Below are 17,391 nucleotides of genomic sequence, written 5' to 3'. Positions count from 1 at the left end.
TGTCGCTCTCTTGCTATCTCTGCCTCTCTCTCCCTTTATGTATCTCTCTCTCTTTCTGTCTCTGCCCATTTAGAATAGCACATTCAACATAACCTTATCTATGTTACTCCATAGTATCTGCTAAGTGACAAATACATCAGCCTATTGCACCATTCACCAAACTCCTAAAATAAGTTTGAGGCTTTGCTTTGTATCACTTGTCAGTTTTTACTACTGATCTTCTCAGCTACAGATCATTTATGGTGAAATAACATAGAGTGAATGTTGTCATGCATATGACACCCACCCAACCTTAACTTAGCGGTAAGAGTGGTGGGCCAGTAACCGAAAGGTCGCTAGTTTGAATCTCAGAGCCAGACGATGTGAAAAATCTGTTGTGTCCTTTAGCAAAGCACTTAACCATAATTGCTCCATGGTTGCTGCTGATAATGGGTGACCCTGGCAGTGACCCCACTCTCTGAGGGTGTCTCAGGGAGAGTTGTGATATGCAAAAAAAACACATTTCCAATTCACACGTGTATAATGCTTGTACATGTGTGAAACACGACAAATATAAGCCCCCTTTATTTATTATTATTTTGCACATGAATTCAGGCAAGAGTAACAAATGGGAGGACGACCTCAGTGATGTAATGTGTTGTGAATTCTCCCTTAAAGTATCATGGATACCTTGAAGACATTACCAGCCTGGGACCACTTCATAAATTTATAGACCTATACATATTTTGGTTCTTATTTTAGGTTTCACTCTAGGTTTGATTTTCATATCTGAAGGAAGGTTTGTAATTCGTCTCGGTTGCAGCAGAGCCTATCTTAATGTTCATGTGAGGTCGTCTCTGTTAACATGAATGATGCTTAACAACAACACTTTAAACAAAGACTGGGGGCAAATGAAGCCTGCAGACACGCCAACTCCTTGGGCATAAAATACAAGCGGTGTAAAGTTGGTGACATAATCAAAATAATGGATTAGAATTTTTTTAAATCTACACTGGTCTGATCAAACGAGTATCATGCAAGGGGACACATAGGTCAAACCAATTGATATGTTCTTGTAATAAAATTGAAATGACAATGTTGATAATCAACAACATTCATCCCCAAACGGTGTACCTGGTTGATGTGCAGTACAGCGCAGTATGAACATAGCTACACTGACACTCATAAACTCTCCAACATCAATATGCCAAAGTGCAGCCAGATAACCTAAAGCTCAGGGATAAATCTAGCCATCTCTAAAATGTTGTTGTCTACCAACAGTATCTTTTCCAAGCTATATTCACTTACATATCCTTCACAGGGTGACAGGTACTCTGTACAGGTGGAAAGGATACGCTTGGTTTAAACACACATTGAAGACACTGGTGAAACCATTGTAGTGAGTGCATATAAAGGAAAATGTTGTTGTTGTGTGTAAGAGGAATGGCTAACTTTAACAAGGAATGAGAGAACAACTAGAAAAACTGTCTGGAGATACAAATCCCTCAGGGATCCATTACTACTGTCTTTCCAACAGCTTCTCATGACATATTTCTCTTTAAAACTTCAAAATGATTATATGTACCTTTACAGCACATAAAGATGGCACTCAAACCCTTCAATTTCAATTTGCTGCAAACCTTGGCACAGTATACACTACCAACAATGACAACCACAGTGTGTAGATTTTCTTCAAATATTCTAAGACAGGAGCAATTATTCCAAATCCACATTGATATCATCAGAACAATTTGTTTCAGAGATTTAAATAAGATCATTAAAAACTATATCCGGAATAAAACAACCAACCAAAGAAATACAAATATCCAAACAAAAAAATTTGGGAAAACAATGCTATTAATAAACTTGATATTTCAAAAAAATAAATAAGTTCAGAAAAGAAAACAATTACCAGGCCCTGATTCAGCTGAAGAACCCTGATGGTGAAACTGAAATGCAGTTTAAACGGCAGTTTCACAATAACCTACTAACTCATCAGATTCATTCCACTGAAATGGACATTTCCCAGGGAGCTAGAGGAATTTGTTTGGCCTCAAAATGGATCTACTTAGAGTTCTGGCGAACGAGACGCCGTTCACACCCCTACTGGAGGAGAGGGACACGTACAGTTAGATCTGTGTAATGAATGGGAAAGTCATAATTCTACTTAGAACGTTGAAAGTCAGGAAAATGTACTGTAGACCTTTTGAGTAAAAATACAAGGGCAAATTGTATCAGACCAAAATCAACAGTGATTTGTCATATAAGGTCATTATGTCTTGAATGCTGTGAAAGGTTGTTTTCAAGCTACATATATAACATCGTCTTTTCACATTACTGAATCATAAATGGCATACTTCACTCTTTTCAGATTATTCTCCATACATCTCCAATACATCTCAAACTACAGTTTCATCACCATGGAGTCAACGTGTGACATTCCTCTCATTGACAAATGTTGTTTTATGACATAGTCCACAACAGGTTGTACAGATGTAGGATCTTAATTTGATCACTCTTTTGTTGCTGAGAATGTTCTGCAAAGCAGGAAATGCAAACTTCGAGTGTATTTGAGTTTTAAAAAGTCTTCTAAAGTTTGTAATTTCCCCTTTAACATTTCAGAAATGATTTTCCCTAACGAAAAATGTATCAACCCCTACGAAAATGTCCATTCATTATAATCCACATAATAATTCACATTTCCAGTTGCTGCAAGATTACTTTCCTGCTGTAGCAAACTGGCTCAAATTAAGATCCTACATCTGTAAGAACAGCCATTCCTCTTTTATCAACTGAAAACTTATCAGGGGCAATTTATTAATTCCACCTCTATTTCTCCATGTAGTGACATTAAATTAATATATGTTGACCTCAATGCCATTTAGCCTTTTCATTTTATTTCTGTCAAATTGTATCATGAAAATCACATGCATGTATGCAACAGTAAATGTATACAGTTCATATCAGTTAGGTAGTCTTTGTTGCAGACAGAAAATATTGCAGCAGTCCTCTTTTACAGTTTAGTATTGTAACAAAAAGATGCATCTATAAAATGATTATGGGTGCCATTTGTTCAAACAGTACTTAGCTAGCTGTTGTACATGTGTCAAAAAGTTTGCGAAAATGTCCTAAACATTTTTTATCCTCACCTTAGAAAAAACAGCTTCTACCAATTTCTTCCAAAATAGTACCATAAATTAACAGTATTTTAATTTCATTTGTAGGATTTGATTATTTAAGAATTTAGTAAATAATTAAAAACAAAAATTGACTGACATAGGATGTCACAGTCTTTGATACCCTGTTTAAAACCATAAGAGTTTCAGTCAGATAGGCCTACAGTAAGAGCTATCAGTGGAAAAACATATTTGCAATGACTGACAACTACTAACTCAACAAGAGAGAAAGAAATGAACAATCATATTTAAAATGAAGACATAAGAAATGTTTTTCTTTCAGTTCTACTCTATGTCCATATCTTTATTTAACAATCATACTCATGTTTTAAACAATGGAAGATTAATAAATACTTTCTCTTGATTCAGGAAGGTTGTCTTGGTAACTTGATAGCTTGATTCCAGTTTCAAAAAAAATTATTATAAAAATGTCCTTCGTAGGGATATTGCTTTTATCAAGCACTAATATCCAATTAACTGCTTTTGTCTTGAGTGGGGGAATCCATAGCATTATGTATAGGTTTCTTCATTTCAAACAACAAAGAACATTTGATCCACCTCCATGTCTGAGAGAGAGAGAGAGATATTGAGTACACACACAGCAGGTCGCTCCAGAAAGCATTTCAACTGCAGACTAACAAGAAGGCATCCCCTCTCACATATTTCCCTTTGTGTTAAGGCACTAAGGTTTTCCCATATCATTCTGGAAATCAATCCCAAATATTCCACAGACATTTCAAACTTGCAGGGGTGTGAAGGGGCAAAAAGGCTGTCTCTGTCCAACAGTTGTTAGCTGGGAAGTAGGAAACAGGCCCAGAGCCATCGAAGGCACTGAATACTTCCACCACTCAGCAGCAGGACATCCAGAGAGAGAGAGAGAGGCTAGTGCGGTGGGTTCCGTCCCCCAGCTCGGTGACTCAGGCCAGGGCCATAGGGCACCAGGGCTCCCCTCTGACAGAGTCGGCTACGTCTGCAGACTGGGTGAGGCCCCCACGGGTGTAGAGGCCGTCCTGGCCTGGGTACTTGACCACGGCAGAGCCACCAGAGCCAGCTGAGCCCTCCACTGGGCCACTCAGTACAGAGGACTGAACCTGGAATAGAACAGAGAGATGTTAGTCACAGATTCAGGAGAAATTACTATTATCCAAAGGTTTTCTATAGTCACAGCCTGGGCTTATCAACGATAAAGCTTCATCTGTAACTGCTAAGATGGATATACAGTGGGGCAAAAAAGTATTTAGTCAGCCACCAATTGTGCAAGTTCTCCCACTTAAAAAGATGAGAGAGGCCTGTAATTTTCATCATAGGTACACGTCAACTATGACAGACAAAATGAGAAGAAAAAAAATCCAGGAAATCACATTGGAGGATTTTTAATGAATTTATTTGCAAATTATGGTGGAAAATAAGTATTTGGTCACCTATAAAACAAGCAAGATTTCTGGCTCTCACAGACCTGTAACTTCTTCTTTAAGAGGCTCCTCTGTCCTCCACTCGTTACCTGTATTAATGGCACCTGTTTGAACTTGTTATCAGTATAAAAGACACCTGTCCACAACCTCAAACAGTCACACTCCAAACTCCACTATGGCCAAGACCAAAGAGCTGTCAAAGGACACCAGAAACAAAATTATAGACCTGCACCAGGCTGGGAAGACTGAATCTGCAATAGGTAAGCAGCTTGGTTTGAAGAAATCAACTGTGGGAGCAATTATTAGGAAATGGAAGACATACAAGACCACTGATAATCTCCCTCGATCTGGGGCTCCACGCAAGATCTCACCCCGTGGGGTCAAAATGATCACAAGAACGGTGAGCAAAAATCCCAGAACCACACGGGGGGACCTAGTGAATGACCTGCAGAGAGCTGGGACCAAAGTAACAAAGCCTACCATCAGTAACACACTACGCCGCCAGGGACTCAAATCCTGCAGTGCCAGACGTGTCCCCCTGCTTAAGCCAGTACATGTCCAGGCCCGTTTGAAGTTTGCTAGAGAGCATTTGGATGATCCAGAAGAAGATTGGGAGAATGTCATATGGTCAGATGAAACCAAAATAGAACTTCTTGGTAAAAACTCAACTCGTCGTGTTTGGAGGACAAAGAATGCTGAGTTGCATCCAAAGAACACCATACCTACTGTGAAGCATGGGGGTGGAAACATCATGCTTTGGGGCTGTTTTTCTGCAAAGGGACCAGGACGACTGATCCGTGTAAAGGAAAGAATGAATGGGGCCATGTATAGTGAGATTTTGAGTGAAAACCTCCTTCCATCAGCAAGGGCATTGAAGATGAAACGTGGCTGGGTCTTTCAGCATGACAATGATCCCAAACACACCGCCCGGGCAACGAAGGAGTGGCTTCGTAAGAAGCATTTCAAGGTCCTGGAGTGGCCTAGCCAGTCTCCAGATCTCAACCCCATAGAAAATCTTTGGAGGGAGTTGAAAGTCCGTGTTGCCCAGCAACAGCCCCAAAACATCACTGCTCTAGAGGAGATCTGCATGGAGGAATGGGCCAAAATACCAGCAACAGTGTGTGAAAACCTTGTGAAGACTTACAGAAAACGTTTGACCTCTGTTATTGCCAACAAAGGGTATTTAACAAAGTATTGAGATTAACCTTTGTTATTGACCAAATACTTATTTTCCACCATAATTTGCAAATAAATTCATTAAAAATCCTACAATGTGATTTTCTGGATTTTTTTTTCTCATTTTGTCTGTCATAGTTGAAGTGTACCTATGATGAAAATTACAGGCCTCTCTCATCTTTTTAAGTGGGAGAACTTGCACAATTGGTGGCTGACTAAATACTTTTTTGCCCCACTGTATATACAGTGGATATACTGTATGCAGTGGATGTTCTCATTATTATATAGCATGTATCAAGTGATTTAACAGACACATATAATTAATTAAATGTACTTGTTGGAAGTAAGCCTATAATAGTGTCTTATTTGGAATAAATCAGAGACTACAATGTTTTACAACACAATTCCCGAAGAGCATCATCTCTGAAAAATGTAGACCACTTCCCAGAACCCAGTAGAGGACTTGAAATACCTCTGATGACACTATATACAGTAGATTACACCCCACATATTGTATGAGTCAATACGTACGAATCCAATACCATGAGTCCAATATTATTGCTTTTACGAACATATCAGATAAAGGTTTATTATTAGCCTGCCTGTATGTCCTATATTTAAACAATAAGGCCCGGAGGGTGTGGTATATGGCGAATATACCATGGCTGGGTGTGTTATATGACGAATATACCATGGCTAAGGGCTGTTCTTATGCATTACACAACGCAGAGTGCCTGGATACAGCCCTTAGCCGTGTTATATTAGCCATATACCACAAACCCCCAAGGTGCCTTATTGCTATTATAAACTAGTTACCAATGTAATTAGAGCAGTAAAAATACATGTTTGTCATATCCGTGGTATATGGTCTGCTATACCACGGCTGTCAGCCAATCAGCATTCAGGGATTGAACCAAACAGTTTATAATTATTATCAATATCCAATCAAAATAATACATTTGTGCAATAAATAAAACGATGAAGTCTCTACAACAATGTTTTAGATATGTTTTCGTTTAAAAGGCAACGTCGACCAAAACCGTGGACCTATATTTGACGCTAACTGAGAATTGGCTGAATAATATCCGTACACAATTTGTTACACAAGACAGGTGTCAGTTGGCCTGCATGGGACAACATTACGTTAAAACGAGTCCGTTTTTACAATATACGGGGCCCGCATATCCCACACCTGAATATTATTTTTCAAATCGAATAGGCTAAATCATCTTCTTACCCCTGGCACCTGCGTGTTCGGAGAGCTGTTCTTCGAGTCTTCAGAGTTGGAAGAAGACGTGGACGTCGGAGTCATGGCGACTGAATTACTATTCCCTGTGGTAAAATTATAATGAATTATAAAGAGGACCTTAACAGCGAAGCATTTCAATGAGAGCGAGAAAGACTGTGTGTCATGAGGTTAAAATAGAGGTTGCTTACCTGAGGATCCCTTGGTTTTGTTCAAAGTTTTAGGTTTTCTTTTTCTCGTCTGAATTCCCTCTTTCTTCATGGCAAGGGGCCGAGGTACCTGCAAAAATAAAGAATACATTAATCTTTGTCATGAAATTGTTGGGCGGTGTTCTCTGTCTTGTTATTTGGCTAAACGTTTTGTCAATGTCGACCAAAAAAAAAAAAACGAATTTGTAAATTGTCCTTTAAATCTATACTTCATTAACAACTATTATAATTAATTGGACACACTGAATAAACGGATTGTGTTTAATATTGCTCTCGATATTCAGTGAACAATTACGCACGGCAATTACGCACGCTGGTTACAATACGGCCTGCTAGTCGTCGAACATTACATTTAAAAATCAGTGCCAACTTGTGACATAATGTGAAGATTGTGTCTTACTCCATGTAATTTTGTGTAGAGCCCACATGCGTTGCACACCGGTTCTCCCTCTGCGTTTCTGCGCCACAAGGTGGTTGTGCTCGTCTGACAGTTGGCACAGGAGAGGCCGATTCGCCGGGATGATGACTGGGGAAAGGCAATACATAAACAACAATAAACACACTGGTACATAAAGATTAAAAGCTATGATTAAGCAACGGTGAGCTATAAAAGTGAGATGCAGAGATGTCTCAGGTCGAGACTAGGCTACGTGACGAATGGAATCTTTGACTGTGATCCAATCCCTTATAATGAATCACTGTATTTTAAGAGCACGGATTCTCCTCTCTTATGACTATATTTATGTTATCTGCACTAATTTCCTAACAATAATATTGGTCATATTCATGTCATCCATTTACAGTAACAGACTTATTTACATGAATTTCATTGGCAGAGAGTTTGTGGAATCCAGGCATCCCTCGTTTGTTAGTGTGCGTAGCCTAATAACTGCGTGATGGCGCTAGGGAAATGTGTCTGAACATTTTATTTTTCATATTTCATTAATATATTAACAAGATCATTATGTCCGTCATATAGGTAATTTAATTTGTTGACCCTGATTAAATTACCTATATGACAGCCAGAATTATCTTGTTAATATATGAATGCTGGCCGAACGGAGGGTACAATAAAATGGTCTTCCATTTTAGTGAATTGTTGGTCAAATAAAATCCCCATTATTTAGAGAGATATAGGGATCTTAGGCGATAACCTTAAGCCATTGTTTTAAATAAATAGAGAGGAAATGTAGTGACTAAGTAGTCCCTGAGCATGTGTTGCTTACCATCCGCTTCTGTGGTTTAATTAATGGCCGGCTGAGTCCATTCATTTTGCTGTACAGGCCGCAGGCGTTGCAGAGAAAGTGGCCCGTGCCATCGCGTCTCCAGAGCGGCGTGGAGATGGAGCCGCAGTTGACACATTCCCTGCTCTCCCCCAGGTCGTCGAGAATATCTGCGGGAAAACAGACAGGCAAAACACCAATCACTTACATGACACTTCAGAGAGGCGCTTGGGCATAAAAGAGCCGTGATTTTTCGTAGGCTTAATTGAGCACATGTCTATACCTTCAAATATGTAATTGTCTGTTGTAAATTTGTTGAATCCTTTGATGATAGTTCAGCATTATTTTCCAAATGAGGTCTAGTCTAGGCCTATGAATGTGATATTAGGCCAATACATTCAATACACAAGGAGACTGCTCTTTTGTCTCCATTTTAGCTATTTATGTCTGACGTATTGGGTTACTTTTATAAACTCCAAATGTTTCGATGACCTACTAGTTGTTTATGTGCAGTCGGAGGATGTAATCAAAAATGTTTTTATTTTATTTACACCAATGAAAATGTCAAAAAAGTATATGCCTAGAAGTCGTTATAAAAGTTTCGATATCAGGGATATGCTTAATCTTCAATTCATGCCACAAATTAATTGATAATAGCCTAGTTATAATATCTAACCTAATTATTGTTCTATTCTTAATAGGAAGGAATTTAACGTTCTTTACCATTACTATAAAAATGTAAATTTATTTAATCTGTGATAACAATCTCCTTAACTCACTTGAATGTGAACTTATTCGGTCTACTAAACTGTTGTCATCGTAAATGATCATCATATTGCTACACCCAAGCTCTCGTTGCTTTTAAATGTTTTTAAATGGTTATTTGAAATATTGTACATGCGTAAAACGTTGGTAACCAACAGTTATTCAATAGATAAAATAAAGTTGTCACATTGGAGTTCATATCATTAATCATCTTTCATCGATAATATTTGGAATAGAAGGTCTACCTCCGTTAGGTCCTCGAATCGTCAAGGGCGCACCTCTGCTTTGCAAAGTGTGCAGCATGGTGTTATCAAACGGTCCTCCGGGCCAAGGCGAGGACAACTGGGATAGCTGCGGTCCAACATACTGGGAGTAGGGGCTGGTGTAGGATCCACTGAGGGGGCGTGAGAGACCGTACTGGTCTCGGCTGCTCACATTCAGCGGGTTACTGTAGCCGTTATCCCTGGGAACCCCGTTGTTCATGGGCGGGCTTGGAGGGTAGTGGAAACGGTTGGAGGTATGAGGACTCCCGGTGCTGTAGGAGGGACTCTCCGGAGTAGACTGCGACCAGACTGAGTGGCTGGTGACCGCATGGCTGGGCTGAGACGACCCACTGGCTTGCAAATAAGGAAGGCTGGGTATCATGGGTCCCACCCGGGAGCTCGGTACATACACTGGAGAATTGGGGTTGGAGTGCATATAGCCCCCAGAGGGCGAGTCGTACCCCGCCTGGCTCTGGTGGGCCGCCGCGATGGCTAGTGTTTGATACATGTCGCTGGGGTCAACGATAAGGCCCCCCTTGTGGTGCGGGTGCGCTCCACTGGAGATGATGAGTTTATTGCCCTGGTCTAAATCTGTGAACAGAGTGATGTCCTCAGTGTTGTTGTGATGGTGACCGTGTCCGAACTGAACGTAGGAGTGTAGAGATGATCTGCCTGGCCCCTCCGCGCGCCGGTGTCCCACTGTGTCAATTTGATCGCTTGGCAGCGGTGACCTGAGCCCCTCCGAGTCGTGCGCGTGGCTGTCCCTCCTGCCCTGCCCGCCGTGTAAGTAGCTCTGTTCAGCCGGTGACCCTGGGCTGCTGGACACTTCTCGCTTGACCATGGACCATATGTTTTCGCCCAGGTCCATCCAGGATCACTTTCCATACACCGTAGGACTAGAAAATCGTGAGGGTGTTGTCTGCCATGGGAATGAGAGAGAAGACATTGTCATCAAGAAGGCTAAAAGGGTCCATCTTACTGTACATTGTTGACTTAAAACAGGCTCTTGGGCTTCATACAATCATAAAGGATCTGTAAGGCGAGGCAATCAAATCGTATTACAATCTCTACTATTTTTTACAAGAGATTTGTGCCAAAGAATTAGCCTACATTTTAATGACATAATATACATAAACCATGGTGTTACCTTTCAAGCGATACTATTGATTTGCAAGAAACATGTCCTCCCCATGATAATAATATCATATCATGGCTTACCCTCTGAGAAACTACGCAACACAAACCTAACATTGCCCTTGATGTGGGGCTTGGTTTCATTTTGAAACGTGTTGGCTTAATTTTGAGAACACGATACAAAATTATAGCCGGGCTAAAGGCTACTTAACACACAAGACTCGATCCTCTCTATGAAAACTATATGATGGGTATGGACTTCTAGACAATATACTTTTGGTAATAGCGCCTAAGGCATTAATCCATTAGACATGTAACCACAGCGCGCGCTCTGACCGGAGGAGTTGAATCTCTCCGTGTCAAAACCCTGTCCTCCCCTCTCGAGATATAGCCTCTTCATAATTACAAAAAAACACACACCGTTACAGATAGGAAACAAAACGCAATTTGTCTTTGGCGCAAAAAGATAACCGCTTGATAAGACGCATAACAGATAAGACCCAATAGGCACGGTAATCGAGACAAAACAATTTAGGTTCTGCGCAGCTGGCACCAGGAGTACGAGCACTGAAACCAGATGTTTTACCAGATGTTTAACCAAGACTGGACTGAAAAATATAAAACAGAACAGGAGAGGAGCGAATATTCACCACATACCTACTAGTTCTGTGCCATCCGTCCCTCGTTGAAGTTTCCAATAGTGTGTGGGTCGTAGCTGGTCTCGGGGAAGATAGGAATGAAAGTGTTACTGCGCTCGTGATGAGGTTTTTAGAGAGGAGGCGCTTCTCGAGGCTGTAGTTGAAATCTGAGGGCGTTCTCTGATTGGATTTCAGTTGAGCAAACAGATCAACTCAATGGGTGCTGTAGTCTTTGAAATATTTGATCATGTCTAAAACTGTAAATGCAATCAATTCGACGTTTTAAAGTAGTATATGGACTTTTTCTGTTTAAATAAATCGACATATTCAAACAGTATATTCAGGGAAATATTCAGAGAAAAGCTAATTTTGGCAGTGCACTTGGGTTTACTCACAAATATTTAAATAACTATTATAATAAGTGCGTTTTATTTAGAGAAAAAACATCTGGATTTTTCATCATTGACGTCAAGCCTGTTTTCAAAGGATATTGTGGAAAAATAGTTAATTGTTATAATGTAGAATGATAGGCCTACTATAATTAGTGAGGCTCTGATAGGTTAATTTTAATCATGATAGTTGTCGTCATAAATCTAAGTAGCCTAACATATATTATTCAGAATGTGTTTACAAGTAGGTTATCTGTTCCAGCATAAATTGTAATAATGCAAGATGTTGGAACTATCTAAAAAAAACTGTTGGCATCGAATACAGAGTAAAAAAAACAAGATGTAAAAACTTGAATTAATTAAAAAAGTGAAATATTAAATAGCTTTATCAACTGCACCATATAACTAACATTGTTTGATATAAATTATTATTATTAGAAAATAAATGTCCCTTAAATACAAACCCCGGGAAATAGCCTATAGGAAAATATAGCTATATTTTAACGTTGGCTTGTTTTGTTTATTTGTTTGTTTATACTCCTTTTCGGAGTTATGTTAGGGCAGACCATTCACTAATTAGTTTATTTAAGTGAGACGCCATCATTTGGAATTAAATGGGTTGAGCCTCAAAGAAGCACCAACTCTCAGCACGCATCTGTTGTTGCAGAGAGGATTTAGATTGAACTGGTGATGATTCACTCAGTTGGAATATACATTGGCTCAGTGAAATGATCAAAAGTGACGAGGTGTCAATTGAATCATTCATTTACTAGTCTTCTGTATCTTCCAGGGGTTAACAAACAGGCCCGTCGTTCGTCAACCTGGGAAGAATTCAACTGGTATTTCTTTCTATTTACATTTTGTCTGGATAACACTCATAGGCGATACCCGTTTCAGGGTAAATTGTAGGTCACCATTTCGTTGCACAGAGAGAGAGGAGAGCCACGAGTCATTGCAATATTATCTATTCTCTGTTTGACTCCTCTTGTAAAGTGAGCTCAAACAACGGCCATTCTTCTTTTACTTTAGATTTTTAACAACTAATAAGTGTTCCAACTCCCAGTTGGATAATACGCATTTGATCAAATCAGAGCCCATAGTTATTTGTCCTTCACTTGTTATTTGCATTCCTTTGCAAAGGGCAAACCTAGGTAGTATTTTAGAAACGTCTATAGAGAGGTGTAAGCAACTGCATACCTGTAAAAAAAGATATCAGAACTATGCCTATTGGTTTAATGCACCATGGATTGATTGGAAGCTCCTCGTGCGTAAAAGGGATAGCACGAACATCTAGGGGCTAGGCTATTTAAATACTTTTCTTTTTTTTAAATACAGAATATATCAAAATGGATAGTGGAACATCGAGTAAACAGTCGCTACTGTCTCGGCTGGACATTGGGAGGCCAAGGCAGGCAGACAGTTGTCAGGGAGGTGTGAGAATACATAATCCTGGTTTTACTGTCTGTTCCAATCCGACTTGACGAATGAGGTGTTTTCGCTGTGATGCCATGAAGTGTGTCTCTCCGACAGTTACCTGTGACGAATCACCACGGGGAAAGTGGCAGGACGCCGCTCAGTCTCAGCCTCTCTATCTTCACACTGTCCAGACAGGGCCTGACCGGGAAGACCGTTTACAATCAACAATAAATAGTCTATATAGCTAACTTGGCAATTTAAAACGAATAGTTTGTCACTTTACTTGTTAATCTGTCATTCATTAGCCTACACAGGTAGAATCATTTAAGGTTTATTATACTTTAATGGCGTCGTCATTAGGACTAGATATATTCGGATTACCTCGCCAAGCTTATAATATTTAATAATAATAATAATAACTTTTGAAAATAATGTCCGTTATTATTAGTAGTGGTAGAACTAGCTATGATAATAAAATGTCATTTAACACTTTTTAGATTTATTTATTGAGTTTCAAGATGGCCGTATCTTCAGTCATATCTCAATCATGTTGGTTTGTTTCATTGCATAATCACCCTCTCTTCTTTAGGTGGCATTTATGTACTGACTTGATAATGATTATCTCCTACTACTCGCCTTCTGTTATACTGAAAGGCGAGTTTCCTATTATAAAGCAACTATGTTCGCCTATTTGAAGAATCATGAAATTATTCCGAAAAAAATGAACATGCATTTCATTACACCAATGTATAATAATATATAACAAAAGCCATATTCCTTAACGTTAATATGGAAAGGTTTAGATGCATAATTGTGCGAACTATTTCTGGCAACTATGCATAAACCTACTGCACATCTCAGGCCAAAGAGCCTACGCTTCTTTCTTACTGTGCGTCATGGTGCATAGGCCCTGTAGTGTTGTAGTATAATGTTTTGCTCAATGCCCCAGCTTCCCCAGAGAAATGCAATTCGATATGCAGCTTTAGCTCTATATTTATTGGGTATATAATAGGCCTATTCATGTAATGGCAAAAGTTATACTTTAATTGATTTGTCACAATAAAAATATCAGCTAAGTTCTTAAAGCCCTCTTGCAGTCTTTGTAATTTTATGTTTAAATCATCACTGTATGTCTAATAAATCACTGTGTGTGTTTATTTAATGAAAATAACCCAGAAATATATTTTTTATCATTTATTTCCTGAGCCTCCTTTGGCCCTTGGAATGCTCAGTCTGATCATGTGGGAGTTAGGAAACAAATGTGAAGATATTTACATACACATCCTTGATTGGCTGATAGGATGGTTTAGAGCCCATCCCTTTACCCAGATGAATAGTCGTTGGTCTATTATAATCAGATCACATGGTGATGCTATGATTTGGGTCAAAAGTTCCATCCCACCTAAACAGGCTGAAATTCCAGGCATTTTTTTCAAACAGCTCTTTCAAAAAAGGGGCATTATCATAATTTTCACAATTTCCGAGTGCCTCACAGTGTGGAAATATCATCAAAACAACAAGTAACTCACTTTTTAAACTGCTCTTGCCTTTTAACATCAGTTTAAGTTGGTTTCATACACAACACCTTTCAAAGGTAGGCCTACTAATAATTTATGGTATTACTGAATGGCGTTGAAGGCATACATTATGTCGGTGGTGTAATAATGTCAACAAAGGTGCGAGTTTATGATGAATGAGGAACAATCAGCGATTTGTAAAACATGTCTACCTTGTAGCATTGACTTGCCTAGTTGAATAAAGGTTAAATAAATAAAATAAATACAAATAGCATTCAGACATTTAGTCTAGCCTACTCAATTATTTACCTCTGTCTCAATTGCTCCTCAACAGATTGATTAGATCAAGTGGAGTTGTTTTTTCTGTGCTAGCAAATTGAACGAAAATGTTGCAGTTAGTTATTGATGTTTTGTAGAATTGTATTTTAATTGCTAGTAGCAATCTTGTTGAATCCCAAGTCATTGCCAAGACTGTTATGCTATGACTTTTTAGGTATAATATAATGTCAATATTCAATTTGATAATCCAGACATATACATTATAATTATAATATCATTTATTATTATTATTATTATTATGCTATTACAACAATGAGTATGACAACAATAAGATACATGTATCTAGAGGGAATGCAACAAATGTAATACAGCATTTTATCATTACCTTTTGAGTGTCCATTTAATCTCACAAAAGGGTGATAAAAATACAAGATAACGATAAGCCACGGAAGCAATGGGATTTCTCGTTGTAAGTTCCTCTTTCTCGAAATTACTGGACAATTTCTCTCTCGCATTTTGGGAGTTTTGAGGATGCTGTTGGCAGTGAGCCCATTCAATCAAAAGAATGACACACTCATAGCCTAATGTAAAGAAAATGGCGTATGGCATTAATCGAGATAATCCACAGACGGTAATTGAATAAGAATAGAAAATAAAATGCTATTTAATTGTAATTATTTTCTCGAAGAAAACCCCATAGATTGATTAAATCCAAATGCCATAATTAATGCCCGCTTATTATGGTTAATTGTTTGCAATTATACTAACTAGCCTATTGAATATTGCAAAAACGAAGAGGTAATTCGATCAACATACCACGTGATCAGCAGGTTCTCCCCTCCTCTTGACTGTGGGGGGCAGATATACACATGGTTCTAATAAGCTTTTTTTAATCTATATTTTCTAATTTAACCTTTTATTCAACTAGGCAAGTCAGTTAAAGAACACATTCTTAAATACAATGACTGCCCACCCCTGCCGAACCCGGACTACGCTGGGCACCGCCCTATGGGATTCCCAATCACTGCCGGTCGTGATACAGCCTGGGTTTGAACCAGGGTGTCTGTAGTGACTCCTTTAGCACTGAGATGCAGCGCCTTAGACCGCTGCGCCACTCGGGAGCTATTCAAGTTATTGTCAATATTTCTAGTCAAGTTATGCTGCCATCTTTACATTTACATTTTTCTCATGTGTCATGATGTTAAGACTCAAGACAAATAAATACTTGTCTTCCACGTATTTCTAAATCTATTCACGTTATATTTTAGCCCTGGAGTGTACTATAAAACGAAACATACAATCTGATTTCATTTGGCATGTTTAATATGGCTGATAAATGATTGTTAATGAACTGACCAATGACCTTAATGACATAATATGCAGTGTGATAACGCCATTGACAATTTATTGCCTAAAACTGATATCTAACCTCCCATGTCACATACACAGAGCATAGTATCCCCTTTCCTTATTCACATTCACAGTTTCTACAGTGTATAGGTCTGACTCTATGTAAATAGTTTGGACATTGGGAGGAAGAGCTGTGATTTGTTCTGGGAGCCAAATAAATCTAGTCTGACAGACAATTAGATATGTCTATATGAATCACTGGTCTTGTCACTGACAAAACTTGACGAAATAAAACTCTGTGTCCCATTATGGAGGCTGTGAAAGTCATTTCCTGTATTTGATTGATCTCCTCACTGCCTCTGCAGGGTTTGGGGATTTAAAAAAATGAAATGACCTATTTACACATGCTTTATGGAAGGCAGGCACAGCACAATAAAGTTTTATGCCTGAGAGTGTCTCTGTCTGTCTGTCTGTCTGTCTGTCTGTCTGTCTGTCTGTCTGTCTGTCTGTCTGTCTGTCTGTCTGTCTGTCTGTCTGTCTGTCTGTCTGTCTGTCTGTCTGTCTGTCTGTCTGTCTGTCTGTCTGTCTGTCTGTCTGTCTGTCTGTCTGTACCTTCACATGGCTGCATGGCCAGTGGCTCCCATGGAGTGGAGTTGTCACTATAAGGCCAAGCTGCTAAGTCAAAATTGACTATATTGTGACAATGAATTGAAATGAAAAGTAGCTTTTAGGGCTTCATTTAAAGTTAGGATAAGGCATACATTTAGCAGTGTGGTTAAAGTTAGGGATAGTTTTATAATAAACATTTTAAGAGAGAAATTGTAGAACTTCCGGCTTTGCAGCTTGGCTAGTTAGTGACAACTCCCATGGGGGCTGCCCCAGTGGCTGCTGGGATGTGGTGGGTGAGCGTCAGGTTGAGGGCTGGGAGGCTGTTTGGAGTGGTAGATGATTAAGCAAGGCAGGGCATGTGTGTAAAAGCAACCTTTGTCATTTCGACAGTGAGAACTGTCCTTGCTGCTTTCCAGGGCTCGCCCATGAAACGGAACACCCTTACCTGTCCGATTGCGAATGTGTCTAAGAGTGTGTGTGTGTATGTGTGTGTAAGAGAGAGAGAGAGTAAGAGGCCAGGAGATTGGTGGCAAACTAGCTGCCCTGGCTAACAACTTCCCTGGAATTATTGCACAGCCACAGCCAGTCAGCTACACCCTAGCTGGGTCAT

The 17,391-nt window shown here is 39.3% G+C and overlaps 1 protein-coding gene across 2 annotated transcripts; it reads right to left on the bottom strand.

Annotated features, from left to right (window-relative positions):
* Positions 1–2,854: 2,854 nt before the first annotated feature.
* LOC120055992 (GATA-binding factor 6-B-like) lies at positions 2,855–11,347 on the bottom strand. 2 transcript variants are annotated; one of them, XM_039004102.1, is made up of 7 exons: positions 11,241–11,347; positions 9,432–10,368; positions 8,425–8,591; positions 7,599–7,724; positions 7,181–7,268; positions 6,981–7,075; positions 2,855–4,246 (listed from the first exon to the last, which is right to left on the bottom strand). In XM_039004102.1, the coding sequence occupies exons 2-7, from the start codon at positions 10,315–10,317 to the stop codon at positions 4,073–4,075; spliced, it is 1,536 nt and encodes a 511-aa protein (XP_038860030.1). In that variant the 5' UTR covers positions 10,318–10,368; positions 11,241–11,347; the 3' UTR covers positions 2,855–4,072. The 2 variants fall into 2 exon arrangements, with proteins under 2 accessions (XP_038860030.1, XP_038860031.1); XM_039004103.1 differs by having other exon boundaries at positions 9,432–10,373; positions 11,241–11,339.
* Positions 11,348–17,391: the final 6,044 nt, after the last annotated feature.

This window comes from Salvelinus namaycush, chromosome 11, assembly GCF_016432855.1.
Source record: "Salvelinus namaycush isolate Seneca chromosome 11, SaNama_1.0, whole genome shotgun sequence".
Taxonomy (NCBI): domain Eukaryota; kingdom Metazoa; phylum Chordata; class Actinopteri; order Salmoniformes; family Salmonidae; genus Salvelinus; species Salvelinus namaycush.
This window is presented reverse-complemented; position numbering and strand designations above follow the sequence as displayed.

What these genes read in the sequence shown, in the direction of transcription:
- LOC120055992 (XM_039004102.1), bottom strand. Translation starts at nt 10,317, where the DNA reads ATGGACCTGGGCGAAAACATATGGTCCATGGTCAAGCGAGAAGTGTCC. An exon ending in GATTCGAGGACCTAACGGAG is followed by an intron (nt 8,592 to 9,431) that starts GTAGACCTTCTA and finishes GTTTTCCCGCAG; the next exon opens with ATATTCTCGACGACCTGGGG. An exon ending in CGAACACGCAGGTGCCAGGG is followed by an intron (nt 4,247 to 6,980) that starts GTAAGAAGATGA and finishes GTTCTATTCCAG; the next exon opens with GTTCAGTCCTCTGTACTGAG.